Source organism: Tenebrio molitor, chromosome 1 (assembly GCF_963966145.1).
Source record: "Tenebrio molitor chromosome 1, icTenMoli1.1, whole genome shotgun sequence".
Classification (NCBI taxonomy): Eukaryota; Metazoa; Arthropoda; class Insecta; order Coleoptera; family Tenebrionidae; genus Tenebrio; species Tenebrio molitor.
This window is the reverse complement of record NC_091046.1, coordinates 24148720-24161562: the sequence shown is the minus strand read 5'-3', so window position 1 is coordinate 24161562 and position 12843 is coordinate 24148720. Positions and strand designations below refer to the sequence as shown.

At 35.1% G+C, this 12843-nt stretch overlaps 2 protein-coding genes across 4 annotated transcripts in view; one reads left to right on the top strand and one right to left on the bottom strand.

Moving 5' to 3' along the window:
• Nmdar2 (NMDA receptor 2) overlaps window positions 1-12843 on the top strand; it is a 268077-nt gene that overhangs the window by 139029 nt on the left and 116205 nt on the right. For all 3 annotated transcript variants that reach the window (XM_069037427.1, XM_069037444.1, XM_069037436.1), the window contains exon 5: window positions 9739-9968. In XM_069037427.1, coding sequence (XP_068893528.1) covers window positions 9739-9968 — 230 coding nt within the window. The remainder of the gene's footprint in view (window positions 1-9738; window positions 9969-12843) is intronic.
• LOC138141263 (uncharacterized) lies at window positions 5027-7734 on the bottom strand. The gene is made up of 5 exons (XM_069061961.1): window positions 6846-7734; window positions 6491-6775; window positions 6231-6438; window positions 5818-6176; window positions 5027-5757 (listed from the first exon to the last, which is right to left on the bottom strand). Exons 1-5 carry the CDS (start codon window positions 6957-6959, stop codon window positions 5269-5271), a joined length of 1455 nt encoding a protein of 484 aa, XP_068918062.1. The 5' UTR covers window positions 6960-7734; the 3' UTR covers window positions 5027-5268.

Here is a 12843-nt window from a genome sequence, read left to right as displayed (position 1 = left end):
CACTATACAGGTTACGGATCACGGATCAGCTGTTTAAATCTTGGGCTTTACACGAGTGGTGCGATCTCAATAGACTCTCCAACGCCTACTTCGACGCCAAATTTAAAAAAACACCCTTTACAGTCGATGGACAAATATAGCCCGTGTCCAGACTTCAAGGGTTTAAGAGTTAGAGACTATTAAAATTGACCAATGAGGAGACAATTTTTCAAACTGAACTTAAGGTCGTTGGAAGTGAGCCATGTAAAAAATCTAAATTCAAGTGGTAACGAAGTTTGAATGATTTTTTTTGACAATAGTGACGTTTCTAAATGTCATAGATAGATGGTTATTTTAAAGAAATTCCATGATCACAAAAAAAATATATAAAAACCTTTATTAGAAACCATCGTATTTAATAACAATTAATTTCACCATAAGATGTTCAAACTGCCTTCCATCCACTTCAATACACAGAGTTGCTCGTCGCAGCAAGTTATTTTGAACATTTCGTAACATCTCAGATGTCAGAGTCGCAATAGACTCCTGCAGTTTGTTTTTCAATTCTTCTAAAGTGTCCACTGGCTCACGGTATATGTAGTCTTAGTTATAAATTGATTCCACAGAAAAAAATCCACTCCTCGACGGATCCACCTATGCGGATACCATGTATTCAGTACTTGCTGGGTTAACCTTGAATTTTGGGGAGGGACACCATCATGCTGAAACCATATTTGTCTCCTCAAGTTTAAATCGATGTCTTCTAATAATTCAGGAAGATTGTTTTCAAGAAAATCTGAATAATCGTCACCATTTAGACGTCGAGGAAGACGAAAAGGTACTATCTAAAAATACAAACATTACAAATCTTAGATTGTAAGTGAAATCACTAAAGTTATTTTATTAGTATTACCAAGCGATCATCAATTATTCCAGCCCACACATTAGTACTAAATTTTTCTTGAAAACCTATAACTCTAATAATATTTGGATTTGCATCCGCTAAGGAGTGCCAGTTATGAGTATTATACATCCCTTCTCTTGAAAATGAGCATTCCTCGGTAAAAAGAATATTCTGAGCGAAGTTTGGATTCAGCTCATTTTGCTGCAACAGTCATCGGCAAAATCCTATTCTTCTAGGATAGTCTGCTTCTTGAAGCTGCTGAACTCTCGCATAATGATATTGAAAAGGATGTAACTGCTGCTCTTGAATAATGCTATGTGTAGTGGATTTCGAAGAACCAACCATACGCGCAATTACACGAACACTTCTTCTTGGGTCCACACTCCACAGCAGTTCAAGAACTGCTTCTTCCACTTCTACTTCACATGCCTGACGTGGAGCTCCAGCTACACCTTTTTTTACTGGCATTACACTACCCGTTTCTCTAATTCGACTGAGTAGTTTTAATATGACATGATTGTCGGGATGACGCCGATCTGGAAAACCAATGGTATACTCACGACGAGCAGCAGCTGCTGCATTACGGTCACATTGGCCATAGAGGATGGCTATTTCTAAATATTCTTCATTAGAAAATGACATGACTGACAAAATTATGAAAAAACGTCAGTGTCAAAATAATTCATTCAAAATCACCATTTTTTTACATGGCACGCTTTGGAAATTGTTGTAGTCTTTTACGAAAAATGCTTCCTCATTGGTCAACTTAAACAATTCCTAGCTCTCTAATCCTTGAAGTCTGAACATTTTTTTTGCAAATTTGGATTTCTTTAGTGATCACGATTCTGCTACTCATCAGTATGGTGCCAATTCTGGGACATGCTGTATTTTTATGTGCATTATAATATGATATGCATAATATTATATAAAACAACAAGAGTCAATTAATCTAGCAGAGATACGTTTTTTTTTTAGTAGTTGTCTGTTTCATCCAAAATTCTTATGTTAGAAAAGGATATTTTACTGACTTGGGGTATTACATGGACTTTAAAACTGGGACAAAAATGACAATCACATAAGTCAAAATTTAGAAAATTGCATCGTTTAATTACGACATTATCACAAATACTCGTAGGTTATCTTTGGTATGACATATTACATATACAGTGAGTTTTTTTTAAGACTGGCCATAGGGTTTTACATGCTAATTTTTCAACCCCCTGTTAACTTTTGTTCCGATAAAAATATTCAAACCCTTTTTGGAATAAAGTTGGAAGATTTTTTAAACTATCGGATGGATTGCAATTCAATATCCCAAACTGTCGAAAAAGTTGTGAAAAAAATATTTTTAGGGCGCCGAAATAATAGTACGTTGAGCGGCCGCCAGAGTAGCGCCATTGTCGGCTCAACCAGCACCTGACGATCTCCACTTTTGGACGCTTTCGGCGCGCTAAAAAATATTTTTTTCACAACATTTTCGACAGTTTGGGATATTGAATTGTAATCTATCCGATAGTTTGAAAAATCTTCCAACTTTGTTCCAAAAATGGTTTGAATATTTTCATCAGAACAAAAGTTAACAGGGGGTTGAAAAATTAGCATGTAAAACCCTATGGCTAGTCTTAAAAAAAACTCACTGTATAGGCTCTGCCATTTCTATTGAAACACCACCTAAAATTTAGCAATGTGTAACAGGTTCGGTTGGTTGTAAAACGGATTTTAGTGAGAAATTTGAAATTTTGACATTTTCTAGTTCCTAAAATGTCAAAGCAAATCGCTGTCAAAATAAGTGTGAGAATTCAATGCACGTGTAAAAGAACCAATGAACGTTAAGAATTGGACTGAATAACAGTCAATTACGAGCGAGCTTTTTTGATTATTCTGTAGGTACAAAATAAATAGGCGATTGTTCTGCATCTAACTCTTCAATTGTCACCAAATCAACAAATTCGCTTTTGACAGTTTAAATTTGTCATTATGCAAGCAAATAGATGGGGGTGTGCTTCAGTGGCAGAAATTACCATTGTTGATATAATTAATAATTAATAAGGTAATTGTTCACTTTAACTACTTCTGAAATTTTCGCGTTTTTTCTGGCTAGACAGCCTCAGGGCGTTCTCCTAGATCGTGTCCCGCCATTCAAACCTTGTGCAAATGCCTTTTTTTCTCTCTTGTTGTGTTTCAAGGTCGCGCAAAGTCTTAGTATAACTAAAGGGTAAGGAAAATTTTCATTTGCACAAGGTTTGACTGGTGGGAAACGATGTAGGAGGACGTCCTGAGGCTGTCTAGCCAGAAAAAACGCGAAAATTCCAGAAGTAGTTAAAGTGAAAAATTACCATTAATAAATACCGTTTCGTAAATGTCTGTGGTTCTGGTTTGTTAAATTCTCATGTAAAATACAACTCTTGACATGGACATGTGCCGAATATATTTCTCCTGAATTTTAACTCGTTGCTATGATATTTGGAAATACAACTCGTACTACGCTTCGCTTCGCACTCGTTATATTTTCAAAATCATAACAACTCGTAAAATTCGGTCGAAATATAATCGGCAATGTCCATGTCACTCGTTATGTTACTACTGAGAATTCAACGCACGTGTCAAAGAACCAATGAACGTTAAGAATTGGACTGAATTACAGCCAATTACGAGCGAGCTTTTTTGATTATTCTCCGTCTAGAAACACTGATTTTCCATTCGTCTAAATCGTCTTTAAACTAGCATTTCCCTGCCTAGGCAAGAAAATCGAAACAGGAATTTTTAATCAAAGATTTTAGGTTGGCAACACAAAATGTCAATGTCATGTGGAATTTTTGTACAATTTTTTAAATGTAAAATATTGATGTCGGGCAAATTTGTATCCTTTCTCGCAAGCTGTACATTGGGTATAGCAGTAGAGGCCGATCAAGCGACGTCTTAGTAACTAATAACAGAGAGGACGACGACGGTTTTGAATATTGGAGGAATTGTTTGACTTAAATGACTTTGGTCGTGACTGTCGTTTCTTGGATCCTTTATGTTGCCAATGAAAGAAAAATAAATTCCCTATCTGGTAATTTTTTAACAAAAATTTTGTGTATTACATGGCTAGAAAATGTTTTGCAAGTGCTCGCACTTGCAACATGGCATTTTCTAGCCTTGTGATACAAATAACTATTTCATTCAAAAAACACTCACTTCACGCACTTAATATAAAAATAACTATAACTCTGTTTGTGAGCCCGATGCCGCTAAGTCATAAAACGACCGAAGCGCTGACAGATTCCAGTGCGTCCAAAACATTTCATGAATAATCTAATATACGTGTCTCAGAAATAAGTACATTAATTTTAACTAGTGACAGTTCTTGTTACAGTATTTTTCTTTTGCTTTTCTTCTTTTGTCAGTTGTGTTTCACGATTTGTCAAATGACTTTCCAATTTTTTAAATGTCAAAATGATATGTCAAATGAAATTCCCCTTTTCTCAAATCACTTTCACTTTATACAAAATGCTTTTCTTTAATTTAATTGATTTTCATTGTCACAATGGGAAAATCAATTGAGAAATTGTGAAACACAATTGACAAAAGGAGAAAAGCAAAAGAAAAACACTGTAAGAACAACAAAATTTTTATGTACCTGTCATTTTTTCGAAATATAATTTTCATTTCAGTATCAGAAATATCTCGTGATCACATTCTGTAAGGAAGTTCGGCGGACGATAGACGCACCCGACAACAAATGAAAAGTTTTGTAAGGTTATCAACAAAAATATTCCGTGGGAACTTTGAAAAGTTCACGACAGTATATAGACCTTACACTGAAAGAAATCCGAGTGTATAAAGTAAACGCAAACATCTCCACCCCTGGAGGTGCCAAATCTTTCAATAATTTTAATTGGATATCTATAAGGTTTAGGAAAAAAATATATTTAAATATATTGTTGCTATTAACGAGTTCTATTACCAGTTAAAATTAATGTACTTATTTCTGAGACACGTTGTATAAAACTGAATGTCCGGTTGTTTGTTTGTTTTGTATGCAAATCTACAGTTTTACTCCGATCTTAATTAAATTTTGCACATTTGACCCTCAAAACAAGAGGAAAATTACTGTGTACTTTAATTTTACATAAATCAAACACTATAGGTAATATCATCAGTAGGGCCCGGATTTTAGGCAATTAAAAAGTCGGAAATAGGTGCCTAAAATAGTCCCTTAAACTACTGCAAATAGTCCCTTAAAAACTGAAAATAAGCCATACTAGGTCCTTAAAGTTGTGGTTAATTAAATTAAAAAATGTGTTTTTAAAGTTTTAAGTAGGTACACACAACAAGATATTTACTAATTATTTTTTATTAATTAATATACAATACTACAAGTTTGTTAGTTATTTACATTGTTACGTATTTACATTGCATACAAGATATTGCTCTAAATTTTCTACTTTAAAACATTGTCGGTTATCCACCAAAATGGACTTATATTTTGAAAAACTTCTTTCTACCTCGCAAGAGGTAATGGGCGCAAATTTGTAATAAATTTCTTCCATTTTGGTGTCATGTTCCGGCACATCTTCACCTCTAAAAATTCTTGCCAATTCTAGAAGAAATTTGTATCCAGGATTTTTTTCAGTAACATCTTCAAGTTTTTTTAATGCTACTGCTGCTACAGGGCCTGGAGATTTTTTTAGGGAGGTAAATACGTTTTCAACAATTTTGATTGAATCGGTTAAAGGTAACCCATTTTTTTCCAATTGAGTAATACTTTCGCAGATTATTTTAAAATTACTGCGAACATAAATTAATTGGTTTTTTATTCCGGGTTTCTTCATTATAGACTGTGCTTTTTGAATAGCAACAGCAGAACTTCCATCAAAGGACATGACAACCTGTGAGTAGTTAAAAACAGTTTAACAATCAATTAATTTGCTTATCTTTTATATACTTACTTCTTTAATGGAATCAAAGTGTTCGCTGTAAAACATAGCAGCCTGAAGCCATGTTCCCCATCGTGTTAAAATTGGCTGTGGAGGCAGTGGCATTTCTTTTAGTTTTTCTTTGTACATTTCAACTCTCAAAGGTGCCTTAACGAAAATTTTTTTCACGTTCGAAATTAAATTATCCACATCTTCATATTGATAGCGAATTTTTTCAGCCACTAGATTTAAAGCATGCGCTAAGCATGTGACATGCACAATTTTTGGATAAAACACCTTAAGGTGTCTACCAGATTTTATCATATATGGTGCTCCATCCGTTACAAACAAAAGAAACTTTTCAGCAACAACTCTGGTACTCCACAAGATTTCTACGCATAGAAATTTTAAATCAAAATAAATTTAAAAAAGTGAAAAACCCTTACCTAAAGATTGATTTACGAATCTAGCTATTGTCTCATGATTTGTTCTTTCTAATTGTTTAGACGCCAAAAGATAAGATTTTCCAGGTTCATCTTCTGAAAGTTTCCCAACCAGACAATTCGCCACATATCGCCCAAGTGCATCTGTTGTTTCGTCAACTGAAACCCATATGTTAAAAGGATCCAGCTCATTCCGAATGCGGTCAATAGTCTAAAAGTGAAAATAATTTTAAATTAAATATTAAAAGATAGTATGTTCATACATCTTTGTAGCATTTTGGTAAATAATTTTTCCGTAAAGTAGACTCATCCGGAATTTTTCTACCACAATATTTTGTCAGAAAATTCTGAAACGCAGGATTTTGTAGTTTGTGCCATGGTATATTGGCAGCTAAAAAGACGTTACAAAGTTCCATATTGAATGTACTATTTGCCGATTCCTCCAAGTTCTGTGTCAGCAACGTTTGCCGAAGCGGTGTCATAATGTTCTCTTTATGGATGGCCGTTTGCTCATGCTGTTGCAAGTGACATTTTTTTTCGCATATAAACTACAAAAAATAAAATTTCCAAATAAGTAAAAAATATAAAATGACATATTTTTAATTATGCTTAACTTACCAGTTTACCACAAGCTTTACAAAACATTTCTCGGGTTGATTTTATTTCATATAAATCTTTCTTGCTTGTCCACTGTAATATTTTTTCGCGTAAACTAATTTTTTGTTTCGGCATTATGTTCACTTTAAACAGGTTCACAAGAAACACGACCACTGCACGGAGATAAAGTAAACGAGAAATGACAAATTTGTAATGCTTATATTTACGTCTCCCACCAAATTTCAGAGGAGATGGTTAATTTTATATTTCTTAAATTTTTAGAAAATGACACCCTTAAGGTTTCTCTTATTGTTTCACTTCGGGATTTTAATTTTCGTTTTTATGGCAAGGACCATTTTATAAACGTTAAAGCTTCTAACAATACCTAAGTATCAGAAAACATTAGACCGCGTATACCTGCACCCCTTCGAACAGAGGCAAACAGATAAACTCTGTAATTTATGCCAGTCCAGTCTAATGGTTTGTGGTACTTAGGTATTGTCGGAGTATTTACCGCTGACATCATGGTCCCAACCGTAAAAGCGAAAAAGTAATTCCTGTATTGTACTGCACTTTGTACATTTCAGTAATTACATCTCCTTAAATTTTAAAATCATAAAGCATTGTAAATTTTATTGAGGTACCACTTTTACATTTTCAATACCGTAAACTTCCCAGAATTCGAAAATTGGGAAAAAACCGCAAAAATGAAATTGATTTTTGGTCATTTTAGGCATGTTCAGGCAGTTAAAAGGTAAAATAGGTATTTAAAGGGCATTTTAGGCCGAATAGGCAGAATCAAATATGGCTCTAATTACTCTAATTAAGCCAGAAATCATTTATAGACAAGTTTCATACATGTGCCTTAAAAAATAAAAATAGTCCATTTTGCCTAAAATCCGGGCCCTAATCATCAGTTAAGGCACTTACGTCATCACCCTGGAACAACCCGTTGTTGCAAAATTGAAAATGAAAAATATACATGGCAACTCTTTTGATTGTGCCAACATAATTGAAGCTTTTATAATTTACTTTATTGGCAAATATTAGCTTCTTTAATTTTGTGAAGGTGAAATTACTGTTCACCAAATGATGACGTAACTGCCTAGACTGATGATATTGCCTATACTATCATTTTCAACCCTCTTAATAAAAAAAATTGTTTTTTCGACTTGGAAATCTACTCACCCTCATACCTTCCTCTGAGTATATCATCAGTCATCACCTTTGCTGCTTCACCTCTTCAAAAATCAATCCCTACTACTATGTAATTTGTGGTCAAATTTGTTCTCAAATCAAATTCCTGCTGGTATTCTTCCAAATATCTCTGTAATGAATGAGTACCTACTTAAATATCTGTCAATTTGTGTCCCGTTTCGAAAATAAGATTCCACCATAAAATATTTCTGTTCTAAAGTAAAAACCATCATGTTGCACTAAGAAAATGGGGACAGGTAATCTCGCCACCAGTAATTACCTTAATCTTTTGCGCATCCCCGTTGAGTAAAATCCCATCGGTAATTCCGCCACCAATATTTTTCAATACATTTTTTCACACTACATCTTTACAAATGCATGTGAATCATTTCATCATAATTCTAATGACTCGATGTACAAAGCATATCCAAATTTATTTGTGTTTTTAGAAAAACTGAAAGAATTTCAAAGCATGTCAGAGACGACAAAAATTTCTAAATAAAATGATAAAACTACACAATAATAAATAAACAAAATGTGGAGGCGAGATGCCGGTAATTATGTTGATAAGCACTGCACTATTACTTGATATTTTAGTAATATCCGTAACAATGTATCCGGCAAAATTTTTAAAATGTGTATCTTTCCATTGTAATCTTAAATAATAAATTGTTTTCCCATATATTTACTTGTTTTAATTTTCCAGTCTCAGATACAGAAATATTTACGTCGGCCGTCTGCCGTCCTTATGGGCAGGTATAGGTGTAGATTAATTCCGAAAAGTACCTACAGTCGCGAAATTACCGGTAGGCTTAGCATGCCATTAAACGGTGGTGGCGAATTTACCTGTATGTTAATCTCTTAATGATGCTTGGTGGCGAAATTACCAACACCGAAGAAAACTCTAGTTGATCAGTCCCAATAAGAACTGTTTTTTAAAAAAGGAAATAACTATAGCGTCGTTTTCATGGTGGCTTTACAAGCGTGGCTCACTCGACTTGAAAACCGCTCGACCAATGGGAGCACAGCTTTTAAAAAACGCCGCGGCGTGGCTCGGACTTGGCTAGAATAGGAAATATTTCTATTTTTCAAAGCCACGCTCAGGCTTTGGAAGCTTGCGCATGCGCTCGAACTCTCAATTACATAATCAAATCAGCTGATGTGACAGTTCAACGCTAGCTCGCTCAATAGCGCATGCGCGTTGGCGTGGCTGTCTTGAAGTAGCAAGCCACCATGAAAATGAAGACGACTCTTCTAAAGCCAAGCTAGCCGAGCGAGCCACGCTTGTAAAGCCACCATGAAAACGACGCTTAAAACCACTACTTGTCCACCGAATAAATAACATTTGTCATCTATGATTTGACGGTTTACGAGTTACTCCATACATTAACAAAAACAGAATCGAGCACCAAAGTACGAGTACTAAGTCATTTTGTTAGAATACTTACATTCGAAACAGCTGCATTCTAAAGGTTGCCTTCTAAGTGTGCGTACAGACTACGCGACCCGAATCTGTAATGTAACATGTAATGTAAGCATTCATCTAATTTGGACGGGGTTGTGAACTCCGAACGAGTACACTACGAGCGCCCTGCTACGATTGAAATTTTCAATATTACATTATTATATTGACGTTTGTTATTCCATTATATACAAATGTTTTCGCTTTTTTTTAAATAAAACGAATTTTAAATTATTATCTGCTTTGTTGTTATAGATTGGGGTATGGAAGTCCTGGCAAAGGGAAGGTCTCGATATTAAAGACATAGTGTGGCCAGGAAACAGCCACACACCACCCCAAGGGGTCCCTGAGAAATTTCATTTAAAAATTACATTTTTAGAGGAACCACCATATATAAGTTTAGCACCTCCTGACCCAGTTACAGGAAAATGTTCAATGGATCGTGGAGTTTTATGCCGAATAGCTAGCGACGCAGATATTACCGAGTGAGTTTAATCATTTTCATTAGTGTATTTATGTTTATAAATAAAGTAAAAGTTATATTACAAAATCCTTTCAACATACGACAAATTAATGTTTTAAATATACAGTGCATTTTTTTTTAACTGTTGCCATAGGGAATTGCATGCTAAAAGTTATACCCCCTGTTAACTTTTGTTCTGATCAAATATTTAAACCATTTTTGGAGCACAGTTGGAAAATTTTTTAAACTATCGGATAGATTACAATTCAATATCCTAAACTGTCGAAAAAGTTGTAAAAAAAATATTTTCTAGTGCGCCGGAATAATAGTACGTCGACCGGCCGCCAGAATAATGTCACTGTCGGCTCAACCAGCACCTGACCATCTCCACTTTTGACTTTTGTCACTTTCATTTAAAAAATAAATAACGAGATCTCCTCGAGGCTATGATTAAAATAAATAATAAATTAAAATATAAGACCTAATTTTTGTTCTCATATCGCATACTAGGTATAATCTATTCCATCTTTAAAAAAACAGTAGGTTGCCTTGCTTTAATTTTGTTAAATTGGCAGTACTCAGGAAAGTAGTAGTTATATTTCATTTTATTTTGGTTGTAAATCTTTTTTAACTAAATTTGAAATGCTATGTTGCAAGATGATTCTAAAACAAAACGTAAATAAAGTGTTATCAATAAATGTCATTTTGACGTTTTTTAATTTTTTTTTAAATTAGATAACAAAGATAGTTATTTGTATATCAAGGATGCGAAATCGTACTTTGACGAACCGAGAGAAAAATTGTCGTCAAGGCCGCTTTCCGGCCGAGACAAGACAATCTCGAGGTCGTCAAAGGATTTCGTAGCCAAGGTCTACACAACATTTTGTGTGCAACCTGAAAATTTGTAATTATAAAATGAACAAGTAAAATTTCCTTCACTGTCAATAAAAATAAAGTCGGCCAACATGTCGCCATGTCGCTATGGAAACGACATAAATAAAACAATTCACTTTGAGAAAAATTGCAAAAATGTCCAAAGAAAATTACGATGTTTCAGTTCCGTGTACTCATCTAGATTTAAAAAAATATTATAAACTTTACAGTGTCGCATTTGAAACCTGAAAAATCGAAACGGCAATATGAAAAATGTTACAGTGACTTTGAGACTGATGTAACAAGAATAATGTGAAAACCGTGTCAGATAATGTTGTACTGGCTTACCTATTTATTGGAATTTATTTATTGTGGAAGGTAAATGTTAAGTTCTGTTATGCTAGGTTGTATCATCTGCTCCCTTTTAGGTTATTTTAATCGTGGAAATATCAGGAGCCGTGCAAAGAGGTATCGCGACAAAAGCGCGCCGCAAAAAGAGCGCGCGACAAAAGAACGTGCTACATAAGAGCGCGGCGACATAAGAGCGCGGCGACATAAAAGCGCGGCGACATAAGAGCGCGACGACATAAGAGCGCGGCGACAAAAGAGCGTGACCACAAAAGAAGGTAAATACAGGTTGCCTTTGCCTTTGCCTTTCTTAAGGCAATAATTAATTTCCATATTGAATGAAAATTTTCCTTACCCTTTCGTTATACCAAGACTTGGCGCGACCTTGACGCGACCTTGAAACACAACAAGAGAGAAAAAAAGGCATTTGCACAAGGTTTGAATGGTGGGACACGATCTAGGAGGACGCCCTGAGGCTGTCTAGCCAGAAAAAACGCGAAAATTCCAGAAGTAGTTAAAGTGAACAATTACCAAATAATCCTGTACATTTTGTATTGGCACAAATGCCAGTGCTGGCAGGTGGCGCAACATGAGTGCAAATTCAGGATTTGCAGCATAAGATGCTTGGAGTCCTGCAGATTGGACATGCCGATAAATTGCCTGCGAAAAATGGAAAAAGCAACCTCCTCCGTAAATACATTGACTGCTGCTTTTTCAAAATCCTGTCTTGTCACACTGTTTATTTGTCTCACGCTATTTTGTCGCGGCGCTCTTTTGTCGCGGCGCTCTTTTGTCGCTGCGCTCTTTTGTCGCTGCGCTCATATTGCGGCTCTCTTTTGTCGCGCGCTCAAATGTCGTAGATTCGTGCAAAGACACAAATAAACCAAAATGTCTGTTGATGACATTCAGGAAATATTACGAGATATTTCTCTTTTTGATCGGTGAAAAATTAACCAAAATTAACCTAATTCACATGTGTATGTTTCATTTAGATGATAGATCGATAATGGGGATCTTTCTTATCGACTCCTCAACCTCATGCAGCTGTCTCATTTGAAATTGGCGGAAATTTCAAACCGGATGAAAATTCTGTACTAATAGTGGCCGTTCCTGACACAAAATTTAAACTTTAACTGTAACCAATCCAGATTTTGTAAGATTACACCGGAAATATGCAGATAGATATGTTGTAATTAATAATAAATAAATATAAAAATGACTTTTACTTTTACGGCCGTCGTCAAGGCAACGGCTGCGAAATTCAATTTCGCGGCCTGTTGTACGCACGCGAAGAGCTCATTTCGCGTACGGTTGCACACAAAATAATTTAAAAGGTTTACTACAAGTGCTTAATGCCAAAAGTTGTGTCTTTCGAGACAAAACGTAGTGTGTTGAAGTGCTACACACATTTTAAATGAGATAGGCCCGATCTAAGTAGCGATGCGATTAATGGACATCTTCAATGTGAGAACAATGAATTTGTATTCGATTAAATCCTAAACTGTATACAGTACAACTTCGACAGTTCGGATACACTCTGGTTCTCTATTAATTTCTTTTAATACAGTTTTAATCGATTCGTAAAAAAGCGTAACATAAGTATGGCAACATTGTGACTTTAAAATTTTCAAAATTCCTAACAAAACTTTTCTTCGGATATACAGGATGAAATCATC

Bases quoted from the DNA above. Each gene is read 5' to 3' on its own strand.
- LOC138141263 (XM_069061961.1), bottom strand. From the start codon at position 6,959: ATGCCGAAACAAAAAATTAGTTTACGCGAAAAAATATTACAGTGGACA. The intron at 6,776-6,845 runs GTAAGTTAAGCA...TATTTTTTGTAG, and splicing joins GTAAAGCTTGTGGTAAACTG to TTTATATGCGAAAAAAAATG. The intron at 6,177-6,230 runs GTAAGGGTTTTT...TTCTATGCGTAG, and splicing joins ATTCGTAAATCAATCTTTAG to AAATCTTGTGGAGTACCAGA.